At 37.3% G+C, this 15,599-nt stretch overlaps 1 protein-coding gene across 12 annotated transcripts in view; it reads left to right on the top strand.

The window, feature by feature from the left end:
- The window catches only part of HEATR5A (HEAT repeat containing 5A), a 129,183-nt gene that overhangs the window by 16,468 nt on the left and 97,116 nt on the right, over window positions 1-15,599 (top strand). For 7 of the 12 annotated variants that reach the window (XR_010109793.1, XM_008974692.4, XM_034937393.3 and 4 more), the window contains exons 2-7: window positions 1,192-1,391; window positions 3,724-3,935; window positions 5,451-5,559; window positions 8,888-9,037; window positions 10,011-10,185; window positions 15,231-15,391. Coding sequence is in view for 10 of the 12 variants with exons in the window: in XM_008974692.4 (XP_008972940.2) it covers window positions 1,266-1,391; window positions 3,724-3,935; window positions 5,451-5,559; window positions 8,888-9,037; window positions 10,011-10,185; window positions 15,231-15,391 (933 nt within the window). In the remaining 2 variants the exon portion in view is untranslated. The remainder of the gene's footprint in view (window positions 1-1,191; window positions 1,392-3,723; window positions 3,936-5,450; window positions 5,560-8,887; window positions 9,038-10,010; window positions 10,186-15,230; window positions 15,392-15,599) is intronic. The other 5 variants (XR_010109794.1, XM_055097455.2, XM_024925479.4 and 2 more) reach the window with 1 other exon arrangement.

Here is a 15,599-nt window from a genome sequence, read left to right as displayed (position 1 = left end):
AGGTACATTAGTGAATAGGAATACCCATCTTTTGTATATGATCTGGTACCTTCTATGTTCTTTAATGTTCCTGATGATAGCTGCTACTCCTGCAAGTAGTAGTATTTTTTAATAGCCAACTTGTGTTTTATTTCTTAAATAATTTTTTCTACTTTTTGTTGTGCTTTTTAAAATGTGGAAAAATGAAGAGTAATGAAATGATCACTCACATACCCACTACCTGTATTCGGCTGTTAACATTTTGCCATATTTTATGGTTGAGTGCACGATTTAACCATTTAAAAAGTAAGTTGCAGTAAAGCATCCATGTCCTAAAGATAAAAAATTCTGTCTAGTAATCACAATGCCATCTTATAAATTTGTATGTTAATGTGAATATGTATGTATATACATACACTTATATGCTGCGTGTGCTCTGTAACAGCACTAAGGTGTACCCAGGAGATGCTGTTGAATAAAACAATAATTTTACAAACCCTGTGTCTTCTGTTGATTGTTTGCTACAACAAAATTAAGGCTGCATTGGATCTAGGTCAGAGCAGATATGATCTTGATTGCTATAATTCCTGGACAATACCCATTTTAAAAAGTTTGCTCTCACAAGACTTTCAGAGATAAGCCTAGTTAAGACTGGACTCTCCTAAACTCCCAGCCTGAAACTATAAGCAATGCCTTTATTAGGCTGGGGGAACTGATGCTAATGGGGTTAAGTCCCTCTTGGATCTCCAGGTAAATGACAGGGCATGTACCTAGCTAGGCAAAGGCTCAGAGAGATGGCAGGCTTTACTATAGAATTCTAGTAGAAGGTCTGGATGTTTGGTGTCATTTGTTAATATGTACCTATTACCCATTTTAGTAAGTTACTTAAACTACAAAGAAAACCCAACACAGAATAAACAGCCTAATCTTAAAATTTTCAGAATTTTAGTGGAATGTCTCTTCTGTTTAGCAAGTTTTTGCATACAAATGCCAATATTGCTACTCTATTTTTGCCTGTCTGCTTGAGTACAGAATATAAGGGTGGATTTTATGTCAGTGTTAACTAGAACATTATTGGGATTTTCCCAGATTCACCCTAGAGCAGTTATAAAAAATGTATACATTTAATTATGTTTTCACTTTTCTGATTTCCGTTATGATTGCCTTCCTTTTTACCCCCCTTTTAAAATACATTATTTTCCTGTATTGCAGATTTTTATTGTTAGGTATATTGACCAAAGTTTAACGAGAAGAACTGTGATCAGCTGGGAGGATTGCTGCAAGGAATGGAATTAGCTCATAGCTTACTGCTGAATGAAGAAGCATACAATCAACTAGGTGAAGTTCAGAAGGCAGAGTTTATTTTTGAGTGGTTGAGATACTTGGAGAAGCTCTTGTTGGCAACCAGCAGGGTGGGTAAAATGACAACATCTGTTTTTTTGTTTAAGTGCCCATGTTTACTTCCTTTGGTTTGCTTTTCTAGTTTTTTCCAGAATAACCTAATTTAGCTTTACAATGTTAGACTTTGTTAAAACTTAATGAAGCATATTACATTTTTTGTTCCCTCATCAGAATTTTTATTATTAGAAGAAGTTTTCGCTATTCAGAAAAGCAGGAAGAAATTAGCTAATGTTTTTGGTATTACTTTAAAAATATATGAAACACCAACTACAACTACTTTCTATTACACTTCGTTTTTGTTATGGTCTGCATCTATGTTCCTCCGTGTACATAAAGCCCTGGTACAGTATAGTGGCTAAACAATGTAGTGGGAGTTTCACTTTAAAAAGGTATGAAGACTTGAGGTGTATGAATTCAAGAGCCTATGGATAAACAGATTCTCTCTTCAAAGCTTATGACATGAGTGTGAAAAAGGAAAACTGATCACTCATACCCTTCACCTACATTCAGCAATTAGTAACATTTTGCCGTGTTTGGTTGATTAATTTACTAAGCCATTGAGGTGGCACTTTACTTTTAGCCTACGTCTCCTAAAAATAAGAACATTTTTTCACATAATCACAGTACTATATGCAGTTCCAAAGTGGTAGAAAAACACTACTCTTGGAGACATTTAGAATTTAACAGAAGACATTTTATTTATGAATTTAAAATAGTAGCATTCCAAAACACATTCTTGTTCTGAGACAACAGGGAGCTGTGTGACTCTAGTTATCAAAATATTTGACAAGTTTGCTGATCTTTAAGAGAGGGAAAAAAAGCAACTTCTAGATTTGGGGGAAAAAAAAACAAAAGACAAAATTCTATACACTGACAAATATTTTATTGCGGAATTTTAGGCCTCACTGAGCACCTGAATACCATTAGCTTTATAATGATACTGTGTACTCTTTATTCAGATAGCAGACAAGGAAAATGGAATAACGTTATTAACATTTATATATGTAAGCTTGCAAAAAGAAAATTGCCCTACACTTAGGAATAGATCTGAATAAAACAGGTAGCCATTACAAGGTCAGCTCTGGTTATAGATTATAGTTTACTGCTTTATGCAGCTATATATGAGGGAGGTGTAGGATTAGTAACTCAGATGCTGTAGTTGAAAATACAAATTTGGACATGGTGATGCATGCTTATAGACCAAGTTACATGGTAGGCTGAAGCAGGAGGATTGCTTGAGCCCAGGAATTTGAGGCTGTAGTGTAGCACTATAATTGCTCCTATGAATAGCCGTTGCACTCTACCCCAGGCAACATAGTATGACCTTGTGTATTAGTCCGTTCTCACACTGCTATAAAGAACTACCTGAGACTGGGTAATTTATGAAGAAGAAAGGTTTAATTAATGCACAGATATGCAAGCTTAACAGGCATGAGTGGGAGGCCTCAGGAAACTTAAACAGTCATGGGAGAAGGCGAAGGGAAAGTGAGGACCTTCTTCACATCATGGCAGGAAGGGTTGCGGGGAAGTGTCACGCACTTTTAAACCATCAGATCTTGTGAGAACTCACTCACTGTCACAAGAACAGCATGGGTGGAATCCACTCCCTTGATCTAATCACCTCCTAGCAGGCCCCTCCCCTGAAACATGGGAATTACCATTCAGCATGAGATTTGGGTGGGGATGCAGAGCCAAACCATTTCACATTGTCTCTATTAAAAATAATAATACGAGGTGGCTAACGCCTGTAATCCCAGCACTTTGGGAGGCCGAGGCAGGTGGATCATAAGGTCAGGAGATCGAGACCATCCTGGCTAACACCATGAAACCCTGTCTGTACTGAAAATACAAAAAATTAGCCGGGCATGGTGGCGGGCGCCTGTAGTCCCAGCTACTCGGGAGGCTGAGCCAGGAGAATGGCGTGAACCCAGAAGGCGGAGCTTGCAGTGACCGGAGATCGGGCCACTGCACTCCAGCCTGGGCGACAGAGCGAGACTCCATCTCAAAAAAAAAACAACAATAATAATAATACAAATTTGCTCTGCCTTTCAAACAAAAGAAGAAAGATTTCGAATACATAGAGCCCTTATATTTGTTAACAGAGATTGCAGTATAATGTGGTTCGGAATTTTTGGAGGGCTTTTTTATTAGCAGGGCAGCAAACTACCTGTTTAGTCTGGCATAATGACCACACTACCAACTTATTTGTAACGTCCAGTCAAAGTAAGTTTGTATTTTTCTAGAGCCTTTTTAGTTCTTAAATATATGAAAGAAAAATTATATTAGAGGATTACAGATAATTATATTGACTTTGAATTGTCTTTGTGTTATCTTTCTTTCTAGAATGATGTAAGGGAGAAACAGAAGACTCTTGTTGAACAGCTCCTGTCTTTGTTGAACAGCTCCCCAGGGCCTCCTACCCGCAAACTGCTTGCTAAGAATCTAGCCATACTTTATAGTATTGGAGACACATTCTCCGTTCATGAAGCAATCGATAAATGTAATGATCTTATTCGTAGCAAAGATGATTCTCCAAGTTATCTTCCCACTAAGCTGTAAGTGAAACATTAAAACAGAACAGAAAACAAAATATTGCTTCCTGTTGTATTTTTATGAAGTACCCATAGTACTTGACATTTACTTTGAAACTGAATACAAACTCAGTTTTACTCATTTTAAAAATCTAACTTAAAAAAGAAACTAACACTTTTCATGTTAGTTGCTGAGAAACAATTCTACAAATACTTTAGACATATTTGAAGTCTAGATTTGAGATTCAAAACATCTTCCTAAAATTTTAGCAGTTGAGTGTTTAAGAAAGATATTTTAAATTCTTCACATTTTTGGATGCTTTTATAATTTATTCATTCTTGGTTATGAAAATTGATAGTAAATATCATGTAGAAAAGTATTTGCTAAGATCCTAAAAAGAACAGCTTAGTTTCTCTGTAGGATTTAGTTCATTTTATCACCTATTATCTTTAAAAAGGCAATGAGCCATGTAATATTTCTTTTTTTTCCTGTTTTTTGAGACAGAATCTCTGTCCACCCAGGCTGGAGTGCAGTGGCGTGATCTCGACTCACTGCAACCTCTGCCTCCTGGGTTCGAGCGATTCCCCTGTCTTAGCCTCCCAAGTAGCTGGGACTACAGGCACATGGCACCACTTCGAGTTAATTTTTGTATTTTTAGTAGATACGGGGTTTCACCATGTTGGCCAGGCTGGTCTCAAACTCCTAACCTCAAGTGATCCACCCACCTTGGCCTCCCAAAGTATTGGGATTACAGGCATGAGCCATTGCACCTGGCCACCATGTCATAATTCTATAAAGTTTTTGTTGGTCTAATTTTTACCTTATAACAGAATGTATTCCCCCATAAAGTTTTCAGATTTCAAACTTGATGAGAACATTATTTCTTGTTTTTATTTTTATCTTTAAGCTTATCTTTTTGTTATCTAATATGTAGCTGAGTTCTGTTGAAATATTTTGTAGAATTTTGTAACAAATTCGAGGGTGTGTAATCTTTGGGCTGAATAGTAGAGTAATCACAGATTGATACGTCCTTATTATTGAAAGTATAATCATATTCACCTAAGTGTCGTGCCTTAGGATTTAACCACAGAATAGATTCTTAGAAATTTTATCCTTTCAAAGCAAAATTTAAAATAGTCACTTTTTCAACAAATGATGCCAGTATAACTGTATGTCCACATGCAAAAGAATGAATTTGGACTCTTCTGTTACACCATGTATAAAAAATTAACTCAAAATTGATCATAGATGTAAGTGTAACAGCTATAACTGTAAAACTCATAGGAAAAAACATAGGGGTAAATCTTTGTGACCTTGGCTTTGGCAGTGTTTCTTAGATACAGCACCAAAAAGCACAACTGACAAAAAATAGATGAGACTTCATCACAATTAAATATGTTTGTGTTTCAAAGGATAATAGAAAGTAAAAAGACAAGAGAATGGGGGATATTTTTCAATAGTTATCCTTACATATCCTAAGATCTTTTTATTCCTATTTTTTCAGCTGTGACTAATTTCTAATTTAAATGTTGTTTCAGTGCTGCTGTGGTATGTTTGGGTTCCTTGTACAAGAAGTTGGGTAGAATACTGGGTAACACCTTTACTGATACAGTGGGGAATATTCTTAAAGCTATGAAGAGTGCAGAGGTAAGTAATTACAAGTTCAGCCAAAGAATGAAAAGACATCATTTTATTGGTTTATGCTTTCCTGAGCAAATCAAAGAGCTTTACATATGTCAAGCATATGTAGATATGAATGTAAATGTACCCATAAATTAATATTTCTAGGTGATGCACTGTATGTACTCTGTATATTGAATCCCAGTTAGAAAAATAGTAATGCAGTAGAATTTCATGTATTCATATAAATCCAAGTGGGCGAAAACTAACGTATTCCACTTATAGTCCCATCCCTACTCTCTCCTCTTACTCCATCTTTTCTATTTGATAGTACTTAACTGGTGCCAGTGCAACTGCTTGTCACCAGGGACTACATAGTTGATAAACATTGTATACCTTATGGATAGATGAGTTACTGTACTAGCATCAGAAGGTAGTAAGGAATATAATCTGAGGGGAAAGAGTGTAGAGGATGTGTGACCAGATCCAGATGACCTTTTAATTGCCAAGGGAGTATATTTTAAACTTTATCCTCATTGAAATATTTGTGTCACTTACTCCTCTGGAACACCCTTTGTTTTTGAGACTGTCTCTTCATTTGACTTTAAGATATTAAGATACTATAATCTCTTGCCAGCTGTGGTTTTACTGGTTTTGAAATGAAAGCATTTATACGTTTGTTTAGCAAAAGGTTTAAATCCGTGGTCCCTAATATGTAAGGACAACTTAGCACCTTTAAATATAAAAACATGGACATGGTAGTTCGCACCTGTGATCTCAGCTACTTGAGAGGAGACGGGAGGATCACTTAAAGCCAGGAGTTTGAGACCACCTGGGCAACACTGGAAGACCCTGTCTCTACAAAAACATAAATTAGTTGGGGTATGGTGGTGAACACCTGTAGTTCTAGCCCCTCGGAAGACTGAGGCAGGAGGGTCACTTGAGCCCAGGAGTTCAAGGCTGTCGTGAGCTATGGTCATGCCACTGGACTCCATCCTGGGTGACAGAGCAAGACCCTGTCCCTTTTTTTTTTTTTTTTTTTGAGATGGAGTCTAGCTGTGTCGCCCAGGCTTGAGTGCAATGGCGCGATCTCAGCTCACTACAACCTCCGCCTCCTGGGCTCCAGCAGTTCTCCTGCCTCGGCCTGACGAGTAGCTGGGATTACAGGCGCGTGCCACCACGCCTAGCTAATTTTTTGTATTTTTAGTAGAGACGGGGTTTCACCATGTTCACCAGGCCATTCTTGAACTCCTGACCTCAAATGATCCAGCTGCCTCGGCCTCCCAAAGTGCTAGGATTACAGGCATGAGCCACCATGCCCGGCCCAAGACCGTGTCTCTTAAAAAATATTTATTTAAAAAAAAAAAATCTAAAAACATCACACTGGTTACTCTTGTCACTTTATTTACAAAAATAATCTAGAGAACAGCCCTGAAGTAATTTATAGAAATGTTGGACAGTCACACACACATTTTTAAAAAATGTAACAAGGCAAAACATGGGAAAATTCCAATAAAAAATAGGTTAAATTTTAAGAAGGACGTAGCTGATTCAAGAACTTTAAGAAGTGAAGACTCTAACGTAAAACTGATGAGAAAATTTGCTCATCAGATCACTTCTCAGCAATAGTTTCCTAAAAGATTGAAGAAAATGATTAAGGAGAACAGATTTTTTTTAATACCTGTAAGTCTGGTTTTATTTAAAAGCAGATATCTGTAAGAAATTTTATTTACTGAGATACAGTCATTTTAAACTTTCTTCCTCCTAATTCCACTGGTTACGTTCTAACACTTTTTAGGCCCCTTGGTTAATAGAGGATTACTCTATAGTTATGAAAATGTTGTAAGTTACTGATAAGTATATTGTTGCTCCCCTATTTTTTAAATTTTTTTAACTAACATCCTTGAGCCATATTCCCTACTTTTGATCTTTGATTTAGTTGATCAGGTATCACAACATTTCAGAGATGTCCACACTCACCAGTGATACACAACATTTGGAACTGGAATAAAAGAAAAGTTCTGAAGTTGCTCGTTAGCATTATTTTATTATGTTCACCTATGACTTTTAAGTGCCTTTAAACAAAGATAAATTAACAATATTACTATGAAATGATTCTTGATGCTGATCTTTGTCTTCCTCCAACTCCAACTTCTCTACCTTCAGTGGCCCAACTTCCTGGGATATAGATATGATTTGAGGCATTTAGTAAAACGTTAATAAAATAAGCAGCTACTATTTCTTTTTCTTTTTTTTTTAAAGACAGGGTCTGGCTCTGTCACCCAGGCTGGAGTTCAGTGGTGCAGTCTGTACTCACTGCACCCTCTGCCTCCGATTGTACCCTCTTCCTCCCAGTGCACCCTCTGCTTGCCAGGCTCAAGCCACCCTCCCACCTCAGCCTCTCGAGTAGCTGAGACTAAAGGTGTGCACTACCACGCTCCCACCTCAGTCTCCTGAGTAGCTGGTACTAGAGATGTGCACTAACCCTCCTGATTAAAATTGTATTTTTTGTAGAGTTAAGGTTTCACCATGTTGCCCAGGCTGGTCTCGAAGTCCTGAGCTCAAGCAATCGGCCCACCTTGGCCTCCCAAAGTGCTGAGATTACAGGTGTGAGCCACCCCGCCCAGCCAAGTAGCTACTATTTCTTGACTGTTAACTGTGTGCCAGGCACTGTGGTGAATGTTTACCCATGAGGTTCATCTTATCCTCATTTTATAGATGAGGAAATAAGAACAATTTAAAGTCACGAAGTTACTGCGGGTCACAGAGAAGTTCAAACCCAGGTTTTTTCAATTCTAAAGCCAAGACTTTTAAACTGTGAGTTAAGCTGTTCCAACCAATAAATAATAACAAAGTATAGCTACCAAATCTATTGAACATTTGTTGTATGTCTGGGCTTGTTGTAAGCACTTTGTGTGTATGACTCATTTATTCCTTACAACAGCCTACGAGGGATACTATTACCTCTGTTTTTTAGATGAAGGAACAGATTTGCCCAAGGTCCTATCTAGTAAATGGCAGACCCTGCATTTTTAATAGGTTAGCTTAGACTATAGCAACTATTTATTGAATGCTTAATGGCATGTAAGCTTTTTGCTAGGCACTTGTCATGTAATTTTGTTTAATCTTCACATCAACCCTGTGAAATTTGTATCATGTTGAAAATCAGTGTATACAAGTAACTTTTCAAATAATATTTCATAAAATAGTAACTTGTTTCTTGATGTCATAATGCGTTGGTTAGTATGTACAGAAGTCTGGATATTTCTTCAGTATGAGAGACAGATATCAATGTTTAATCCTGTTCTTTGCAGTTTAATTATTTTTCCTATTTAATTTTTTTTCTTTTTGGAAGTCTCAAGGCCGATATGAGATTATGCTAAGTCTGCAAAATATATTGAATGGACTAGGAGCTGCCGCTGCACCTTGTCACAGGGATGTTTATAAAGCTGCTAGATCCTGCTTGACAGATAGATCCATGGCTGTTCGTTGTGCTGCTGCAAAGGTAAAATGATCTAATAAGCAGACTTTAAAAATTAATATAAAGAAAAGTAAATCAGCTTCTTTGTGAAAGCATTAGTAAAAGCTACATGATCTTGGTAGTCAGCTAGGACTATCTCATTTTAACATATGAGGAAACTGAGGCCCAGAGTTATATGAATTTCCCAAGGTTCAAAGAGTTAGCAACACATTGTCAGAGGGTAGGAAGTTCAGGTTTCCAGAATCTTAAGTATTCATTCTACTCTACTATGTTTTCTCCGTAATTGTGTAAATTAAAATTTACATGTGAGGTTTATGTTGTTTCAAAGTGATTTTTTGTTTTATTTTTAATTTATAGCTTCTTAACATAGTTGGTAAGAGAATACAGTGAAGTTTTTTTTTTGTTTTTTTTTTTTTTGAGACTCTGTCGCCCAGGCTGGAGTGTAGAGACGCGATCTCGGCTCACTGCAAGCTCTGCCTCCCGGGTTCACGCCATTCTCCTGCCTCAGCCTCCTGAGTAGCCGGGACTACGGGTGCCTGCCACCATGCCCAGCTAATTTTTTTTTGTATTTTAGTAGAGACGGGGTTCCACCATGTTAGCCAGGATGGTCTCTATCTCCTGACCTCGTGATCCGCCCACCTTGGCCTCCCAAAGTGCTGGGATTACAGGTGTGAGCCACCGTGCCCAGCCAGAGTTTTTTTAATGTTGGAATTATTCTCCCAGTTGTTCATAGCCAATAGATTGATTCTAAAGGCATTTTTCATAACCTGTGGAGTTAGAAATGGGTTCTTCTCCCACCTTTTGTAGGTTCATTCTCTTCTATAATATAATCTTTATGACTTTTAATAAGTATCCATTTATTATTCCTGTAATCATAATAGATACTTTGAATTTGTATATTATTTGTTAGACGCTGATAGTTTCTGCAACTTACATAGCTCTGAACCTGACATTTGTATTTTATTTTTCATTAATTTCTCTTTGTCCAATTGAATAGTGTCTCCTTGAACTTCAGAATGAAGCCATCTTTATGTGGAGTACGGACCTGGACAGTGTGGCCACACTGTGTTTTAAGTCCTTTGAAGGTTCCAATTATGATGTGCGGATTTCTGTTTCAAAGTTACTAGGCATAATATTAGCTAAAGCTGTAATTTCTAAACATCCAGGAACAGGTAAATACATGTAATTATTTTCAAAGTCTCTTCTGTAATTTTTTCCCCAGTTGATATAAACAAATATGTATAGTGTTATTGCTACCCGTTATAAATCAATTTCAGGCCAGGCATGGTGGCTCATGCCTGTAATCCCAGCACTTTGGGAGGCCAAGGCGGGTGGATCACCTGAGGTCACAAGTTTGAGACCAGTCTGGCCAACATGGTGAGACCCGTCTATACTAAAAATACAAAAATTAGCTTGGTGTGATGGCACACGCCTGCAATCCCACCTACTTGGGATTACAAGAATCACTTGAACCCAGGAGGCAGAGGTTGTAGTGAGCTGAGATTGCGCCACTGCACAATCTCAGCCTGGACAACAAAGCGAGACTTCATCTCAAAAAAAAAAATCAATTTCAATTCATAAACATTGCTGTAAGTCCTGAGATTTCATTTGCAAACAATTCAGTAAAAATTTGAGGAAAATTTACAAGAACTCTTGAAGTGTGGTGTACTTTATGCAATCATTGTCTTCCTTTTACATTACAGCTTTTTTGTGTGTGTGACAGGGTCTGCTGTCACCCAGTCTGGAGAGCAGTGGTGCCATCTCAGCTCACTGAAACCTCCGCCTCCTGGTCTCAAGTGATCCTCCCACCTCAGCCTCCTGAGTAGGTGGGACCACAGGCTTGCACTGCCATCCCCAGCTAATTTTTTGTATTTTTTGTGGAGATGGGATTTCACCATGTTAGCTCTGCTGGTCTCGAACTCCTGAGCTCAGGTGATCTGCCTTCCTTGGCCTCCCAAAGTGCTGGGATTACAGGCGTGAGCCACCACCCCCCAACCATGGCCTTATTTTTATTTATTTATTTTTTTAAGTAATTGTGAAGTGTTATCCAATAAACGATATGATCTAAATACTGAATTTTCTTTTTTTTAAAGCAGCATGCATCTGACTACATATATTTGGCTTGCCATTTTTTAGATTGGTACAATGGAGCATATAATGTAGATAATTCTAGATACTTGTAGTTTATTGTATTTGGACAGTTTTGCTTTGTCTTAGTGATTTCATTGTTGTTGTTTTTGGAAACAGGGTCTCACTCTGCCACCCAGGGTGGAGCAGTAGTGCAATCACAGCTTACTACTTTCTCCGCCCCAACCCCAGAATTAGCCATTTCTCTAAGGAGTTCTGCTTTTGAATCTTTTGAATAGTCAAATAGAATAGATGTTGAGTGTGAAAGAGAAGTCCAGGATGACTTTATGAATTTTGGGCTGAAAACCTGGAAGTACAGAGTTGTCATCAACTGATTTGAGCAAGTGTGCAAGTAGAGCAGGCTGTGTATGTGTCAGGGAGGAGGATCAAGCACTGAGTTTAAAACAATTTGGAACATTAACTAGACATCGAAATAGAGATATCAAATAGACAGCTGGATATGAGAGTCTGGTGTCCAGGAGAGAAGACTGGACATCAAATTCATAAATTTTAGGAATAAATATATTTATTTTAGGAATAAATTAATAGTGATTATTCAGGAATCTCTAATATAGAGATGGAATTTAAGCTATGAGATTGGATAAGATCACAAGACAGTGAGTATACATAGAGAAGAGCAGACCAGGTACTAGGTCATGAGTTTTCTCTTGGAGAACACAAGGAACCATTGAAGAAGACAAACAGAAATTTCCAGTGAGAAGGCAGGAAAGAAAGCCAAGAGAGCATGTCTTGTGGTCTTATCCAATCTCAGGCCATCTTAAAGTATTGCCAGATACATTGCATCATAATTATAAATAATAATTTTACAGTGGAAAAATGTGGCAGACTTACATTGTGCACATGTTCAAAGCTAGTATCATCTGTGTAGGGACAGACTGACACCACACCTGGCAGTGCTTTTTGATGTTATGCATTGAACAGGATGTAACATCACTTACATAGTTCTCTGTCAAAAATTTGGAGGAAATACCAGACAAACTCATCAAGGGCCATTCTATAAAACAACTGGCCATAAGTGTATTCTTCAGAAGTGAGAAAGTAATGAGGAAAATGTGATGAGTCCAGGTAGATGCAGTCATGCATAGCTTAATAATAGGGACACATTCTGAGAAATGCATCATGAAGTGATTTTGTCATTGTGGGAACATCATAGAGTGAACTTACACAAATCTAGATGGTATAGCCTACTGCACACTAGGCTATATGGTATAGACTATTGCTCTTAGACTACACACCTCTACAGCATGTTACTATACTGAATACTGAGAAAACTGTAATACAATGGTATTTGTGTATCTAAACATGTCTAAATATAGAAAAGGAACAGTATAAATATGATATAAAAGATAAGAAATGGTACACACCTATACGGCACTGACCATGACTGGAACTTACAGGACTGGAAGTTGTTCTGGGTGAATCAGCGAGTGGCGAGTGAATGTGAAAGCCTAGGATATTACTGTATACTACTGTAGATGTTACAAACACTGTACACTTAGGCTATGCTAAATTTAAAAAATGTGTATTTTTCTTTAATAATAAATTAGCCTTTGTTTACTATAAGTTTTTTACTTTATAAACTTTTTAATTTTTAAAATTTTTGATTCCTTTGAATATTTTTATAATAACATTTAGGGGCCAGGTGCAGTGGCTCATGCTTGTAATCCCAGCACTTTGGGAGGCCAAGGCGGGTGGATTGCTTGAAGTCAGGAGTTCAAGACCAGCCTGGCCAAGATGGGGAAACCTTGTCTGTCTACTAAAAATGCAAAAATTAGCGGGACGTGGTGGCATGTGCCTGTAGTTCCAGCTGCTTGGGAGGCTGAGGCATGAGAATCACTTGAACCCTTTAACATGGGAGGCAGAGGTTTCAGTGAGTTGAGATCCTGCCACTGCTCTAGAAATAATAGTAACATTTAGCTTAAAACGTAGATACATTGTACAGCTCTACAAAAATATTTTCTTTATATCCTTGTATCCTTGTTCTATAAGCTTTTTTCTATTAAAAAAATTTTTTTTAACTTTTAAACACACACATTAGCCCAGGCCTACACAGAGTCAGAACCATCAATCTCACTGTCTTTCACCTTAGTATCTTGTCCCACTGGATGGTCTTCAAGGGCAGTGACACGCATGGAGCTGTTATCTCCTGTAATAGCGATGCCTTGTTCTAGAATACTTCCTAAAGGGCCTACCTGAAGCTGTTTTGCAGTTCACTTTTTATAAATAAGAGTATACTTTAAAATAACAATAAAAAGTATAATAAATACATAAACCAGTAACAGTTGTTTATTATCAAGTATTATGTACTTTACATAATTACATGGTCTTTACTTTTACATGACTGGCAGTGTAGTAGGGTTGTTTACATGAACATCACCACAGACACGTGAGTAATGTGTTGGAATGTCACAAGGCAATAGGAATTTTTCAGCTCCATTATAATCTTACAGGACCACCGTCATATATGTGATCTCTGTCATTTAAGAAAATGTCCTTATGTAGTACGTGACTGTATATGAAAGTTTATTATACTATTCTTACAGCTTTTTTCTAATTTTGAGTTTTTCTAATAAAAAGTTTAAAATATATATTTATGTGTATCCAGATTCCATTCACTCCACTTCACTTTAACCACCTTGATCCAAGTCACTATCATCTCTTGCTTACATTAATAAATCATTCCTAATGGTTTTCCCTGCTTCTATCTTTACCCCCCTCTATAATCTTCTCTCAACACAGCAGCAGCATGACATATTATATCACTCGTCTGCTCACGGTCTTCCACTGGCATCTCATTTCAGTCACAGCCTTATTATAATGACCTACAAGGTCCTATATCTTCTGCCCTCTCACCATCCTTACACTCTGACCTGTCTCCTACCTACCCCCTCCACTGCTCCATCCACATTGCTCTGTGTAAACTCACCTGGCATCATATAAAGGCCTTTTTGTCATAGCCATTTCCTCTGCCTAGAACACTTTTTCTCCAGATACCCTCATGACTAATTTCTTCCCTACATTCAAACTGTGTTAAAATGTCACCATTTCAATGCATCTTACCCCAATACCCTATTTAAAGTCACAAACTACACTTCACTCCACCCCCATATTCCTGACCTCATTTTGCTCTGTTTTCTGCATGGTTTTTAATCACTGTTTAATATACATAGTCATTTATTACGTTTATTGCTGTCTCTTCTTAGAATTTATGATCCACAGAGCATGGATTTTGCACTATTCAATAATGTTTCTTCCCCAAATGCCAAGTTAGATTTTCATTTGTCTCAGATGGTTTTCTTTAGGCTAGGGAGGAGGTTTTTTTGTTCATAACTGTAACAAAAGTTTATTTCTATACTCTTGTAGAGGGTCAGAGCTTGTGACCATTAATTTTCAAGGGAGAAATGGTTTCTTCTTTTTTTTAGGGAGATAATATTATCTAGTCACAGGGAGAAACCCAGCTGTGTCAAACTGAAGTCGATCTTAAACATTCCTGCCTTAATTAATCTCTTAGTTATTGTAGCCTAAGAGCCAACTGAGTAGTTTTAATGAATTTAGCTTTGATTTCTTCAGAGACTGAAGGAATAGCAAAAGTTTTATTGCCAATAGAGAATTTTTAAAAATAGGACATTTACATTATATAAATTTCTTTGAGAGTTGTACAGCATTTGGAAAAATAAAATTATGATTTTGGCATTTTCCATGTTTCAAAAGAATTTTCAAAGCATTGTATAGCATTTTCATTTGTGGAGGACTAGGGCAGTCTTATTTATGTTTTTCCCCTGTTTTAGAAGACAGCCTTTTAACTTCTTTGAGGAAAGGAAGCAATAGGTCATGATCTTAGTCATAGTCTTTAAGATGTTTTTGACATGCACTTCCGGGTCCATTCTGATTTGACCTCTGACCCCTTGTGTGACTTTGTGTATTACTGTGTAGACTGTTCTGTAAATTTTGCATTTTGTTTGAATTTTTAGTTTATTTTTGTTTCTATTAACATGCTTTTTGCAAATCAAGAACTTACATTAAAATTTAGTCTGTAAAATATGAATCACAGTTTTGTTCTTTGTCATAGCAGCCTCACGTCAAAGCATTCGCAGAGTATCTTTGGAGGAAGTTCTGGAATTACTAGGAACAGGGTTTCTACGTGGGAGTTCAGGATTCCTTCGAGCCAGTGGAGATATGCTGAAAGGAACCAGTTCAGTCAGTAGGGATGTTCGAGTTGGAGTTACTCAGGTTGGAATCACAAATCAGTATCTCAATCTAACTCTTACTGGCCTATAATGAAAGTTTTAGTATCTGACTCCACAGAAGTGGTACTATGCAAGGTCAACACTTATGCTCTCATATCTATAAATAGATATAAATGGTAAGGCCAAAACATTTTTTTAAAACTAGGTTGCAAGTAAGAGGACCTTATTACCTATAATGTGTTTTGCGTTCC

Source organism: Pan paniscus, chromosome 15 (genome assembly GCF_029289425.2).
Source record: "Pan paniscus chromosome 15, NHGRI_mPanPan1-v2.0_pri, whole genome shotgun sequence".
Taxonomy (NCBI): domain Eukaryota; kingdom Metazoa; phylum Chordata; class Mammalia; order Primates; family Hominidae; genus Pan; species Pan paniscus.
This window is presented reverse-complemented; position numbering and strand designations above follow the sequence as displayed.